We start from the raw sequence: 16,091 nt of genomic DNA on the forward strand, positions 1-16,091 counted from the left end.
CCATGTACAGCGTGAAAGAAACTGACCTTGAAGGTCGAGGCATGTGAGAGGGAAAAACAAAATTTTTCGAGCGGAATAACACATACCATATCAAGAAACATGCTTTAGGGCATGGATGTTACCTTGTTTGCTTTCCAAAACTTGAGGATGATCAAGATGAGGCTTGAAGATGCAAGCCCTCTAATGTTGATACACACCACCCTTTGTCAAGACGGAAGAACTCTTCTTCAAGGCCACCAACGAAAACACCAATGGAGGCAAGCTATGCGCCCAATGTGTGAAGGAGGAGGCTAGGTCAAGGTGTTTAGAAGAGTGAATATTCAGCAAGAATAGACACAAAAGTGGCGCATGGATTTACTTTGAAAAGGGCTAGGTTATTTCAAAACTCTCTTAAGAAACACCTGACAAAAGGAACCCACAAAGAGATGAGAGAATAAGTTAATTAAAATCTGATTTTCTTCACTTAAATAAGGCCCTATGTAGCGCACACTAGGGGGGATGAGTGGAGTTGTTGCAAAATTCAAATCTTGTCAACAACCTCCTCTCTACATCCTCATGATATCAAGTGAATATCTCAACAAGAATCTGACTCAACAACCATCATATGGCCAGCCATATGGTGCGCCCCACTTGGCCTCATAACAGTCCAGATACGTTGAGCAAATGCATTCAAACTTGAACCAACTGTCTCACTTATTCCCTCAACAAACCAAATCTGACTGGAGCTCATTTGGTTGATCCTATGGCCATCATCAGATACCAAAATCAGCGCCCCATATCCTCACTAAAAGATTCTCAAAGATCTCCTCTTGATATTTGGGATTTGTTCCAACAAGATTTATTTTATCCTTTTGTTATGAAATAACTTTTCATAGCCAATTCAAATTCTAATTCAAACATTTGAATTCAAACGTTCAAATATTTAAATTTTAAATTCAAATTCAAATTTCAAATTCAAATTCAAATTTCAAATTCAAAATTCAAAATTCAAAATTCAAATTTCAAATTTCAAATTTCAAATTTCAAATTTCAAATTTCAAATTCAAAATTCAAAATTCAAAATTCAAATTCAAATTCAAAATTCAAAATTCAAATTTCAAATTCAAAATTCAAAATTTAAACATTTGATAATTAATTTAACTAATTAAATTAATTAGTAATGTCTTGGACCATCCAAACCCATTAACTAACCATGCGCCCTTTTCCCCTTTTGGTGGGCTTCCAAACTTCTTCTTGGGTTAACAACCATTATTACGCCCAATACCTTTAATACTATATTGTCATGACAATAAGGTGTTAGTGTGTGACTCATTAGGCCCAACATAGCCACTGACATAAATGGGCTTGGGCCCAATAAGCCCACAACCCATCTAATGACAACACAGAGCACTAGCAATGCTTTGTTGCCCCAGAGCTAGTTAGGTTAATGACATAATCATCCTATTACACATATTTGGTTGACGTATGTATTTCCTTTCGTCTCGGTTACCTTCCCATAAAACCTAGGGTAAGGAAACGTATCAACCCTTGCGGTTTAGGATAAGCTTTATTCGAAATAGGGAATTTTCAATTTACTGACTCTAAAGGCAGATCATCTCATGATCTCTTTTACTATGCATAGATTCCTGAGTCCCTGTAAATGTCATCCCGATTTCTCTGGTTTACAGATAACCTAATCTCTCACAGAGATTTGACGAATTCCTTCAGCTTATCACCCTAGCCCTGTGCTCTTTCAGGACAAGCCCAACAGTATACCTATGAGTCTCCATGTTTCAGGCAGACGAGGTATACAGTCAAAGCATGCCTTCTAGAACACAGTCTAGGTAATAACTTTTGGTCTAAGGAAAGACATACCCAAATATAAATAGACTACTCTAATGATACTCTCTGTGAGATTTTCTCATAGAGTCTTATTTGTGGGTCTGTTCAGTGCGAGCTATACCCTTATATATCCACCCACGACCGTAGCTAAGACATCTCCATATATGTAGCTCATGAGGTCTTTACCTTGTATCCAAATACAAGTAGATAAGTCGTGCTAGTCTTACCCGAGATCGCTGATCCCCATTCTCAGTGTCTCTACACTAGGAACATAAAATTAGGAATAAATATCCAGTATCCTTGAATCTTCATGATCGTGATCTCATCACAGACACTCAAGAGATACCTATTTTATTCCAAGGGGTTTATCCAGTTACTCATATAAAATATCAATAGTAATATTGAGACAAAATATGAAACAGGATAAATAGTGCTTTTATTTATTTGCGACAATACAAAGGTCCACATATGTCCTAATCTAATTAAAAGATTGTCTCTAGACATCCATATACTAACACAGCGGCTGTACATGGCTTCAAATTCCATGAATTGTTTCTCCATACGTTCTTACTCAAATTAGGCTCATAATATGTCTAATTAAAGTTGAAGGTGTCTAGTTGTCTGCATAAAAATTTGAGAGCAATTTGTTTAGTAGAATTTCCAAAATCGTAGAAAAGGTAAAGGATGTTTAGGGCTCTGTTCGGAGTTGGCAGACAACTTTGCTTGTTCAACTTTAAATGATAATAACTGGAGCTAGAAAACTTAACATGAGGCTTGTGATACCTTGTTGGAAAGGTAATTGAGTATAGATTAATATACTAAATGATGAGAATTTTATAACAGGTGGGTTGCGCACAGTGACTAGAAAACAGAAGCATGTACAGTTATGGAAAAACCGTAAAAGTGATATTTAAGCTAAGTGGGCTTATGGGAACCCTTAGTAACTTATAATAAGTATATATATGGCTTGGATGAGTGAAAATAATCTAAGTTACCTTAGTGATCCTAGTGCGTGATTCTAAGATCATGCAAGGTGCTTAAACTACATGGTTGATTGTGTAATAAGTGAAAAACACTTCATAATAGACTAAAATACGTAATTATGTAATAATTGGTCTAAACTTGTAATGGGCATATTATTGGCATGTAAGAATGAAATATGGAATCATTAAGTGATTGAGTATTAATAATATAAATGATTTCTACTCTAGGTTTACCTAAAGGATTTGACACTTGTGGGTTTATTGGAGCATACGTATTTTACTGTTGGAGTTGGATTTGTGATAAGCTCAGTGAGGTAAGCTCCTAGTTCTGGTTTCTCTTCTCTCTTATGGACCCACCATGATGATGGACATTATGGTTGTATTGTATGAAAGTATGTGGTATAACGTATATGTGCATTCATTCACATTCATATAGATGTTATATGATTCTTGATGTTATGATGATGCACTGATGATATATGTTATGAGGACCCTGGCCAGTGATTATGGTATGTAGGCTGCCTATGACTTGACTCTGGGAGCTATTTCATACAGAGGTTGTGTTGACTGTCTATGGCTTGACCCTGGAGTCACACATGTGTAATCGTCTATAGATTTGACCCTGGGGTTACACAAGGATGATATGATGATACTATGTTTATGCTGTATGCCTGTATTATATGCTTTATATTTGACTTGTCATGCAGAAAGTGGGCTCAGGGGATTAGAGGATTCTCTATGAACCTTGAGCTTACTGAGATGTGTTATCTCATCCCGTTTGGGGACAACATTTCAGGTACCCAGAGTAGTGGTGATGCTTCTAGGGTTAAAGCCCCCACCTTGGAGTAGTGGATGACGCTGCTGATTTATCTTTATTATGTTTAGACCCTATGATGGCATGTATATTTATTAACATGCTTAATTATCTTATGTTGAGATTATATAATGTATTTATATAGGCTTATGACTGTATGATTGGAGCCATGGATTACTTACTGATGCTTAGACGTTTGGAAATTTATATAGACTTGATATATGTACTTAGTTAATTGGGCATTGAGCCATATTGTTTGTATTAACCCATTGAGGGGATTGCACTCTGTGTGGGACTTGCAATCTGTCTGTTTAATTATTGTATCTATCAGGTTGTGTATGTGTGGGACCTATTTTCCCGATTATCCGAAATACAGCTGTTATGCTGTCCGTGAGACTCCGTCAAGAATGACACTTGATGTCATATCTGGATAGTCAACGGCCACTAGTGATGGCCAAATGGTTTTAATCAATAGACTTAGATGTTAAAGTTACGCGAATGCAATATATCAGATGAACGCTTTGAAAATGTTTTAGAAAATATTTTGGAAAAAGTTTACTCGTATTTTTATAAGACGCTTTATTATTCTTTTAAGATAAAGTCTTCCGCTGTGTATGCTAAATATCATATATGTTAACAACCGGAGTACTACGGGGTGTTACATTTATGGTATCAGAGCAGTTTCACCGGGACATTCACCGATGTATTGCTTAAGTGTTAGAACTGTTTGTTGAGTGTCTCTTGAGTGTCATGAAATTGCATATGCTATCACTTGATTGAGTGTAGCTAACTTATACCTTGTGTAGTTTTGTGTAGTGATCGTGGCACCTCGGGGGAGACCCAGGCGAACAGTTCAAAACCTGCCTCTGATCCTATTGTTGCAGCTATAACAGCATTACAGCAGACCCTGAATGAAACCAGGGAAGCTGATTTGAAAATAATCGAAGAGGCTCGCGAGTCGGATAGGGAGAAAATGAGAAGGGCTAGTGAAGAGTTGATAGCCCAAAATAGACCGGAAAATGCCAAGATGATGAGACTACTGCTAACTGAGGTACGAGGTGGACCTCCACCACCAATTACACCACCAGTGCAGCAGCAGGCTGCACGTGTTGATGATCCCATGCCGATTCTTGAGCCTGTCGTGCTGAGACAGGAGGGGAGAGGACAGGCCTATCAGGAGGCATAGGCATCCGTCCATGGGGGACGCGAGAGGTAGCCAGTGATAGAGGTTGATAGATCAGCCGTGCCACCTATGTTTGACCGAGGGACCAGAGAGTGCATGCTGAATGCTTTCAGGAAGCATTCCCCACCTTACTTCTAAGGTGGGAGAGACCCCATTGCAGCACTAGAGTGGCTCTAGCAGATGGAGCGTATCTTTCAGGTTATGGAGTGTATTGCCAACACGAAGCTTCTATATGCTGTGTATATGTTACAGGGAGACACATCAGACTGGTGGAACAATGTCAGGAACCCGCTTGAGTGCCAAGGGCATACTATTACTTGGCCACTCTTTGAGAGACATTTTCTGATTAAGTATTTCCCGGAGGAAGATAGGGAAAAGAAAAGAAGCGAGATTGAAGACCTCAGGCAGGGATGCATGACAGTGGATGAATATCTGAGCAAATACAACCGCTTGGAAAAATATTCTTGTTATGGTAGAGCTCCCCTCACTCCAAAAGACAAGGCCTATAGATTCAAGAAGGGCTTGAATGAAATGATTGCAGAAAAGCTGGCTGGTCATTGTACCAGAGACTTTGTGGCAATGATTAAGCAATGTCAGGACATACAGAAGTACTATTCCCATTAAGTCTGTGCCTACTTAGAGAGCCATAGAGGAGCTTATGGCGCCCACTAGTGCCAGGGTATATGTGGTGACACAAGAGGAGGCAGAGAGGTCTCTAAACCTTATCAGAGGTACTATTCTTATCAGATGATATGCTTTTGATGCCATGTTTGATTCAGGAGCTACCCCCTCCTTTATATCGAAATTTGCTGCCAATGGGTTACATTTTTTATAGTGCTTGAAGGCATGAATCTACACAACATCTGGGTATGGATTGGCTGGTTCGATATGGTGTGATGCTTGATTGTTGTAGCAGAAGGGTTTTCTTTGCTGCAAAAGGAGAGAAGCCTGACAGTTTGTACTTGACGGCATAGAAATTAAATAAGGCTCTAAATGAGGGAGATGCAAGATATATTGTCCTGGGAGGACTTGTAGGAGACTCCAAAGAACCTACTGTGAATATTCCGGTTGTGTGCGAGTCTGAAGATGTATTTCCGGAAGAAATTTCCCATTTTCCACCTTAGAGGGAGATTAAATTCTCAATCGACTTAGTACCTTGTGTGGGGCCTATCTCACTAGTGGAGTTACCAGAGCTGAAGACGCAGCTAGAAGAATTCTCCCGCAAGAACTTTGCCAGACCGAGTGTATCTCCTTGGGGTGCACCGGTCATCTTTGTGAACAAGAATGATGAGACTATGAGATTGTGCACGGATTACCGGCAACTAAACAAGGTAACAGTGAAGAACAAGTACCCTCCACCCCGCATCGATGATATGTTGGATCAGCTCAGGGGTGCTTCAGTGTTCTCGAAGATTGATCTTCGTTCCGGATATCACTAGATCGGGGTAAAGGCAGAGGATATTCCGAAGACGGCTTTCCGATCCAGATATGGGCACTATGAGTATCTAGTGATCCCATTTGGGCTTACTAATGCCCCAACCGTGTTCATGAGTTATATGAACTGAATCTTCAAACCACATCTAGATCAGTTTGTAGTGGTATTTATTGATGATATTCTTATCTACTCCAAGAGTAAAGAAGAGCACGTAGAGCATTTGAAGATAGTCTTACAAATATTGAGGGAGCATCAGTTATATGCCAAACCATCCAAGTGTGAGTTTTGGTTGCATGAGATACAGTTTCTTGGACACGTCATTTCCTCTGCAGGAGTGGCGGTTGATCCGAGTAAAATAGAAGCGGTGTTGGATTGGGAGAGACTCTAGAGTGTTACTGAAATCTGAAGTTTTCTGGGTTTAGCAGGATACTATAGGCGGTTTATAAATGGATTCTCCAGAATCGCCTTGCCATTGACTAGATTGACCCGAAAAGGGGTGCTATTTGCATGGACCCTCAGGTGTGATGTGAGCTTTCAAGAATTGAAAGATAAGTTGACTACCACACTGGTTTTGATTCTTCCTGATCCGGAAAAGAGATTTGAGATCTATTGTGATGCATCCAAATATGGATTAGGATGCGTGTTGATGCAGGAGCGAAAGGTAGTGGCCTATGCTTCTATACAGTTGAGAACACATGAGGAGAACTAACCTACTCATGATCTTGAGTTAGCGGCTGTGGTTTTTGCATTGAAAATATGGAGGCACTTCTTGTATGGTGCTACTTTCACAGTTTATAGTGACCATAAAAGCCTGAAGTACATGTTCGATCAAAAAGAGCTTAATGAGAGGCAAAGAAGATGGATGAAATTTTTGAAAGATTATGAGTTTGACCTTCAGTATCACACTGGAAAGACGAATGTAGTGGCTAATTCCTTGAGCAGAAAGACCACAAGTGTGGCTAGCATGATGATTGCGGAGTATGATTTGATTGAAGAGTTCAGAGATTTGAGAATTTTTGTGACACCATTTGAGACTTAATCTTTTATGACTACGGTTGAAGTCCGAAATTCATTTATGGAGAGAGTTAAAACGACCCAAGCGCTTGATGAAGGGATTTAAATGATGAAAGGGAAAGATTTTGTGTTTACCGATGCTTCTAATGTGAAATACTACAAAGATCGGTTAATTGTTCCGAAGGGGCAAATGATGGAAGAAGTGTTAACAGAGGGTCATATGGGTAAGTACACTGATGCTCACCGGCAAGTATACCGATCGCACAAGTAATATAATGATAAGTAAAGTTCGTCTCCACAGGGATTGTGATCGTATATCAATTAATAGTCCTTTCAAGAATGGAGGAGTTCAAAGAGTTTGTGACAAATATTGTCGATTTGTGTAAAATGAGAACTGAAAATAAAGACTTGTTTTTGAATTTTGGTTATGAGAAAACAACTGAGATGGATTTTTGTAAGAATAATAAAAGGCATTGCAGCTAAGGTACACGCACCATATGATCCCCACTTTAAACTTTGGATTGATTGACAACGTTCATTCAATTTAATAGCTCAGACAAATTATCATCTTAAATAATTAGTTAAATCCCAATCCCTTGGCAATCTAACCCTTTAATTCAATTGGAATCCTAATCCCTTAGCAACCCCGCATGAAATTAAGAATTAATCACGATAAATCAAACGACTGCAACTCACACAAGTCTATCCTTAGAGCATGCATAAATTGTCACCTTACCCCCTTTCAGAATAAAAATCCCTAATATTCCTATTGCGAGCCCTAATTCCCAAATTATTATCTCCTATTAGGTTGATCAAGTCTAACAGAAATAACATCAATACGCACAGGGTAAAAATAAAAAACATTAAAATAAACGAGCGAAAATAATCAATCCAGCATGAAAAGGGTTCACATAGGGTTTGTGACCCTAACTACAATAAAAATAAACTAGCCAAGCATAATCATGGCTAAAAATTCAATATTCAATAAAAGCATAAAATTAAAGAGAAAGTAGAAGAAGAACTTGATCTGCATAATCCTCTCGGAGCACCACCGTCGTCTCTTTTCAGTAGAATAGGTATTCTCCGTTCTTAATTCTGTAATGAGGATCCTATTTATATGCCTCGCTTCTTTCTTCCAAAATTTCCCTTCAGAAAACATGGTACTGCAATTCCCATAAACCGACGCCAGTTGGCGCCGGTGTGGCTCCAGTCGGCGCCATGCCACTACCAAAATCGCCAATTCCACAAAAACCGGTGCCGGTGTGGCGACGGGTAGCGCCATTCAAACATCACCGCGTTGAGTCCGGAAACCGGTGTCAGTGGGCGCCGTTGTGGCGCCACTAATTGCCGGCTACTGTGAGAATTTACCAAAAACTGGCGCCATTTTGGCGCCACTAGGCGCCGTGTCACTGCCTCGTGCGTGAAAATCCCCAATTCCAGCGCCGCTTTACGTCATTTTGGTGCGAGTACGCGCCAATTCTCTGCCATTTGGCTCACGACTTTTATGCATCATTGAAATTCCAGCAGAGTGGTGTAGATCATAAGGCTTCCATAATTTGCATATTTTTTCTTTTACCTATATAAACACAACAATAGGTGAGAAATATCATTGACATAGAAAGAATCAATATAATTAGCAAATATGTATTTAAATTGCTCTTTAATGACTCAATTCTTATCAATTTCAACATGAAAAACCACATTTGCCAGAGGCACATCAAATCATTCCCAGATTTAAACGTTGTTGTCCCCAGCAATGTACAAGACTAAATCCGGGAAATATACAATTAATCCAACATAACAATTCATAGACACTCTCAGACACACTTTGCCATGCATGACTGACCTAATATCATAAGCTTCCAACAATGTCATCAGCTTCTTAAAGATATAAGTCTACATTGATTACCCCTCACACAGATAAATAATGTCCACTCAACACTCAGTGTTTAAGGGTATCATGAGCACTCATTCAATCACAGCTATAATACTACCATAGGCTTGATCATATTCTCAAAAATTCTTAAAAATGAAGAATAAAACACATGCACCAGTTGATCAAAAGGACTTCATAGGTTGTAACTTGGCCGGGTTGAGGGGTAGGAATATATGGATAGTAACTCAAACAAAAATCAGATTTAAAACTGATATTATTTCTCTTTAACACATTCAACTCAATGGTTTTGCTCCACTAACATTCCCACAGAATTTCGGGAATTAATTCCTTTCAGCCACCTTTTATTTACATTCACCTTTTTTTCTTTTTCTTGCTTTTTTTCTCTCTTTGTTTTAAGGGCACAGATGAAATTTTACCTCCCCTAATTACTTGACCTCTGTGGAGCTTACCTCAATTTCTTTGTTTTATTTTCAACACATCAGTAATTCAATCTCAATTAAGGTAAGTCACTTGAATATAGGCTAAGCCATCAATCAGGCCACAGGTCATTTATCAACAAAATAAGTTCAGGCTCAAGGAGGCTAACAATGGAAAAATTTAATACAGGTGGATTATTTTTGGCTAAAAGCTAACAAGAACAAAATGCCTTTATCACTTCAACCAATGCATGCATAACAGAGAAACAGATCAAATTCTAGAATATTACAACAGTGAGATCTCTCAACAAGAAAATTGAGTGTTTAAGCTCAAACCTCACAGCTATGGTATCAATATAGACTCAAGAAAATTGACCTCAGACTTTATCAGAATTTCACAACATCAGTTCAGAAAAACGAGCAATCGTGTAATCTAATTATACCTATGCAATGTTATGCTAGAAAGTCATACAATATACTTCTAAGAATTCAGTCAAACACATTAACTAGATAAGCACATTTAAACCTGAGAATTGCTTGAAAAACAGATCAATCAAAATAAAGATAAAGACAAAATACTAACTAAAATGACTAAGAAAAATTAAAAGAGTTTAGAATATCTCCCCTGATAAAAGTATTGCAGTTCCAAAATGCTTTCCTAAAGCCTACCATTCCCAGATTTAAAGAATTGTTGTCTCCAGCAATAATCAATCCCAAAAGATGGATGATAAACCTGCACCAAGAACAAACTGTGGCATATAGGATACTATAATGCGCACAATACAGCATCAGAATGTGTGGGAAATATACAAACATAAAACAGCAAAGTGACCCTAACATCAACATATGGTCATGATAAAACAGCAAAGTACTAAAAAGATAAATAAACTAAAATACACTAAATCTCCGTCAGCAAGGAGACATCAATCATCTTCATCGTCACTCTCCTCCATGACCATCCTCCTAGCAGCATGGAATGGGTCAGGAACAGGACGATAGAGCTGTGGATCCATAAATGGTTGTGAAGGCATAGGAACATCAGTTGGAGCTGGAGCAGGATAAGGGTTTTGATACACATAGGGAGGAGGAACATCTGGGTACACAGGATGGAATGTCTTAAATGGGACAGTAGGATATGCATGCTCCAGGAAGCGCTGAAAATACTCTCCCTGCATAATGATCTTCTCATTCTAAATAGACAGCCGTGAAAGCTGTTGTTGCATTCCATAAAAATCAAAAGTAAGAGAAGGTCCCTGTGGAACAACTGGAGCTGCTTAAGCATAATGTGTTTCAGGAGCATCTGGCTCAGGTACCTGAGGTAGAATAGGCATACGTGGAACACGTGGAGATTGAGGCCTAGTAGCTTTTTGGCTTTTGCTTCTGAACTCAACCTCAGATTTATTACACTGATCTGTGTATGTAGCCAAAGTCAGCATAGATGCAGGCTGAATATCAAACTCCTCATCCTCAACGATAAGCACTCCTGCCCTGGTGCACAAGTTGGAAATAAGAGAAGCAAAACCCAGATGTTCTTTCCGTCTACTCCCTTTTACCATATGATAAATTCTATCAGTTAATACTGTAGAAATGTCCAATCTTTCTGGCCCAATAAGAATGTATAACAGAGAAGCCCGCTCAATATTCACATCTGACAGATTAGAAGAGGGCAAGATATTGGCATTCACAAAACAATGCCAGAAACGGCATTCATCAGTGTAACATCCCTCGTAATCAAGAAAATATATATTGCTATAGGGAATGGGGATACTTATTTTAAATTCGAATTATGTGTAACACATGTCTTAGTTATGAATTATATAGCTATTATCCTAGAGCGGAATTAAAGTAAGCTAGAGGATTGCTCGAATTACCATGGTAAGTGAATATTAATTTAGGCATGTGAACCTTCCATTACAAATGAACGAATAACTTAAGTGTAATATATAGAAAGATTAAAAATATTTAAAAGATAGGAGAACTTATAATCTTGTGGGCTAGTACCTAAGTAGTAACATCATTGGACTTAAATATTTTTGGACTAACTCCTTCCAAGGGCCACGGCCCAAACCCTTGAGTGGGGACTTGTTTCAGTACAAAATAAACCCTTGCATACACTCACCCATTAGCTTATCTAGGAGAGAAATCTGAATGTTGTTTCCCATTGGGTAACAAGCTACACACTCATCTTTCCTTTATCTAATCATACGCATGAGTGGACCAAAAACAAGCTGATTGCTTGTAGATTTAGACAATCCCTAGTCTGCCTTGCACTAGCATGCGCACAATGAGAATAAGTAGGTCAGCATGCATGTGTTCTATTGGTTTAAAAGTGAGACTAGCCACCTAAATCTCTCCTTTTCTATGCGCATGGATTGGAAGAAAAATCTTAATTCATTGCCCTTGAATACCCAAACTGAATCAGCCCTAAAACTCTTCCGTTGTGCGTCAGCCCATGTGCTAAGAGTAGAGTAGAAAATCTGATCTCAAGTCTAATGTTCACAATCAAATTCAGCCCTTGCATGCATACCGTGTGTCAAAGAAGACCCCTACACTCCCCTTGCATAGACGCCAACTAGGTAAAGAGAAATCTGAATTCCATGTTCCTCAATTGATCCCAAAGCCTCACTCACCCATCCACTCAACCATGCGTACCATAGAGAAGAGAAAGTCTATATCACTTGCAACTTTACACAAAAGGAGTCAGCCCTTGCCAACCATGCAGCCAATACAACCAAAAAAAAGGGAACTGAATGATGTTATTGTGGTTCTGAATTCAGACTTCTTTTCCCTCACCTTGTGCGCATCTTAGGAGGAAAGGGAGCTGACCATTCTTTGCTAAATAAAATCAACAACATCCTCCTCCTCTCACTCTTCCAAGACCGTAAGTAACTAACAAAGAAAACAAACCAGATTTGGATTCCCTTCCTTTTCCCTCCTCTAAACCGTGTACACCTTTGAGAAACAACCAAAAGTTCTGAACACTTTCCTCATCCCTCTGTGACCGTGAGCATCATTAGGAAGAAACCTAAAGGAAACTCCAGTTCCTTCTCCACACCGTCCAGCCATGAGCCCCTTGAGTCAAACACAAGACTCTTAGCATTTTCCCTTCCCTTTCTTCTAGCAAGGCCGCAAGCTCCATTGAGCGGGGAACGAAATCACTCAGCATTTTTCCCCTTTCTTTTCTTGTTGATCGAACCTCATCTATCAAGGAGCGTTAATTCGTATACTAGAAGAGTTGAAGAGGGTAGTGCTGGTTCCTTAGAAGAGTTGCTTGTCTTGTGCACGGCAAAGAGGTAACGACCAAACCTTAAGCCTCTTGTCCACCTTACTGTTCTGTTCGTACGCATTATGTGGAATTAGAATAATGAACATAGCTTTACATGTAATAAAATTAATTGGCCAGCTTGTTTAAAGACTTCCTTAGCGCAGCCTTAAGTTAATAGAGTTGATTGTAAACTAAAGTCATGAGGACCTTACGAATGTTGAAAAACGAAACTGCATGTATAACAGATTTGGATTTTCTATTGTTTAAATTACTTTTGAAGTCTGAATTTTGTTGGTTAAAGAAACCATGGAAATGACCTTACTATAACGGTTGGGGCTGTCTGGTTGTGATTTAGGACATATCTAACTTTTCATGAATCAAATAAAGAGGACAGCATGTTTATCCCTTGAAGCGCACCCTAGCTACAAGAAAAACGGGATTTAGTGGCGGTTTATCTTAGATTTCGCGGCGGTTTAAACCGCCGCTAAAAAATCCAGCGTCCAATTGAAAACCGACTTAGAAACTGGCGACGTTAAAAATTTTAGCGTCGGTTTACAGGAACCGCCGGAATAGCCGACGCGATAAAGAAAACCGACGCAGAATATATACAAACCGACGCACATAATTAAGAATAATAAATAATTTTTATTTATAGCGACGGTTTTGAACAGCCGCTAAATCAAGTAATTCATTTTTTTTAAATTAAATTTTTGTGGTATTTTCAATGAATATATTTTTTTTTTGGTGAACAAAAATATTTCAAACAGCCACTGAATTGTAAAATCCATTTAAATTATATAATTTTACTCAAAGATTTCTTTGATCATAAAAACATTTATTATTTATAATCAATATTTATAATAAAACCTATTATTATAACATTAAAATCTAAAAACAATTATAAAGATCAATTTAAAAAGCGTAACGTAAAAAAATTATATATCCAAACATGACAAAAACAAAGTACATAAGACTTTTACAAATGAATCACAAAAGTAATCACAATGTCAATACAACTACAAATGTTTAAACATAAAAAATCTACTATGGCTGATGAGTAACAGAATGTGAAGAAAGTTGAGCACGAGAATGTTGCTCCGCTACCTACATTAAAATTAAAAAAATAATATTTTTAGCACAAATAACTCCTTGTTGGCTGCAAGGGGAAACAAAATAAATATGAAAATTAGAAGGATAAGACTGTACCTACAAAACCAAAAATCTTATAGTTTGAACATCACGAGAATGTCAGCTTATCGCACCAGAGCAAGATATTTACTTTTTCACAAAACCAAAAATTGGAAGGGGGTAGGGACTCCCTTAAACCGAGTGAATTGGCATTGAAAATCAAGCAGATGCATGTCAACATCCGTTATACCAACCAAAAGAAAAAATAAAAAATAAAAAAACACATATCTAAACAATGAAGAAGTAAAACATACATTATTCGCAAACCCTGCATCACGAAGATTTCTGGTGGAAGATAGCCAGATAAGTTATTATTGTGCATAAGCCTGTAAAGTCATTTCAACAAGCAGACACTGAAAACTTGTATACAAGTTTGAATTTGGAGAAGCATTGCAGAAAGCAATGGAAGTCTTAAACCACAAGGGAAATTAAAAAAAATAGCTTAAATACTGACAAGTGCAGAAGCTTGGGTAGCTTTGAAAGTTCGAAAGCTTAAACCAAGTTATGACATATTTAGGTAGGAGATCCACTCACAGGTGTATAACTTTGACCAAGTTAGCAAATGTTTGCGGTATAGGACCAGAGAGTTGGTTTTGGTCAACTTGGAGTCTAGTCAAGTTCGAAAGGTTGCCAAGCTCTTCTGGTAAATTACCAGGTAGCTCATTGCCATTTAGGAGCCTGCAAAGGAAATACATCAGAATAATTATTTATACATTACACAACAAAATAAAAACTTAATGTATGTTGGAACCAATATATATAGTGTTGCATGATTGCATCATAAAATTTCTTGAGTTGTAGTGTTAGTCTATTCACTTTTCTTCAATCATGCAACTAAGATATAGAAAGCAGAAATCAGAAATTTCTCCATAACAGAGATAAACCAACAAGCATGCTTGGTTTATAAGAATCATACAACTTTCTTTATGTTGAGAACAGCGATAAACCAATAACAAACCAACAAGCATGCTGGAGATGATACCCATTACCTGAAATTCCCAAAATGAGACAAAAAAAGTAGCCAAAACTATAGCAAACCCAGTTAAAATATGCAACTACAAATCTGAAACCCACTAGCAAAAACTAGAAGCCCTAATCAGTTTACACAAAACAAAACAAAAAAGAGGCAACAAAGCCAGGATCCAAAGAACAAACTTAGTAATAGCTGACAGCACAGACATTAAAACTGAAAGCTGTTAAGAGAGTAAGCAGTTACAAACATGTCCAGTTTTTAAAAAGAAAAAGCATTAAAAAAGAGAAAACCAGCATGATTCCAATGTTTTTCATGATTCCATATTGTGATTTTTCACTTAGGTCCAAAATCAAATTGCTAAGACATATTCCCAGCATAAATTTAATTATGATTCCATCTTTTTCATGCATCATGTCCTGTGTTTATCTAAAATCTGCAATCCTATTATTTACTGCTTATTAAACCTACACAAATTTCAATGTTCTCATAGAAAAAGCTGTATAAAATTCTCAACAAGAAAGTTTGACCAATAATAAATGTGAAAACCCCATTATATACAAGCATGACGACGAATTAATACACATAGATAGAAACAAGTGGAGAAAGCAAGTGGAGAACAGAGAAAGCAGAGAGGCTATTGTTACCTTTTTCATTAAACAAAGATCTTTCGAAACAGAATTTTCAAAAGCTCTGGGACTGAAGTCGGTATTTTGCTATGAGCACAGTACTCTAAAAAAATTAAAAAAAATGCAAATGAGAATTCTTGCTAGATTGTCACCAGTAAGTGATAAAATGCAAACCACCTACCCCAAATAAAGAAGGTCTAGTTTATAAAAATAAAAAAAGAAAACCACACGCGGTCCAGTATAAATTAAACCGGCACTAAAATTTTAAAAAGGTATAACTAAAGTAATAAAAAAATGTTTTAATTATTATTATCTTAAATTATAATCTCGGGCGTTAAAGTTCATAACTTTTAAAAAATAAAATTAAAATATTCAAAATTGAAAAAATATTCTATAATTTTTTTTGGTAAGCCGTAATTCTATAATTCAAATAAAAGCCCATACTAACATATTTTTGGTACTATAACAAGAAAATC

At 37.6% G+C, this 16,091-nt stretch overlaps 1 protein-coding gene and 1 long non-coding RNA gene across 2 annotated transcripts; one reads left to right on the top strand and one right to left on the bottom strand.

The window, feature by feature from the left end:
* Positions 1-4,981: 4,981 nt before the first annotated feature.
* LOC133300843 (uncharacterized) lies at positions 4,982-5,425 on the top strand. Its single transcript, XM_061500431.1, has one exon. It carries the CDS (start codon positions 4,982-4,984, stop codon positions 5,423-5,425), a length of 444 nt encoding a protein of 147 aa, XP_061356415.1.
* Positions 5,426-13,826: 8,401 nt separating this feature from the next.
* On the bottom strand, positions 13,827-15,763 carry LOC133300829 (uncharacterized). Its single transcript, XR_009750106.1, has 4 exons — positions 15,634-15,763; positions 14,551-14,694; positions 14,035-14,342; positions 13,827-13,932 (listed from the first exon to the last, which is right to left on the bottom strand). It is a non-coding gene; the product is annotated as an uncharacterized LOC133300829 (long non-coding RNA).
* Between the last annotated feature and the right edge of the window lie 328 nt (positions 15,764-16,091).

This window comes from Gastrolobium bilobum, unplaced genomic scaffold, assembly GCF_033153095.1.
Source record: "Gastrolobium bilobum isolate Gb01-03AN ecotype WA unplaced genomic scaffold, APGP_CSIRO_Gbil_v1 utg49218, whole genome shotgun sequence".
In the NCBI taxonomy this organism is placed as follows: Eukaryota; Viridiplantae; Streptophyta; class Magnoliopsida; order Fabales; family Fabaceae; genus Gastrolobium; species Gastrolobium bilobum.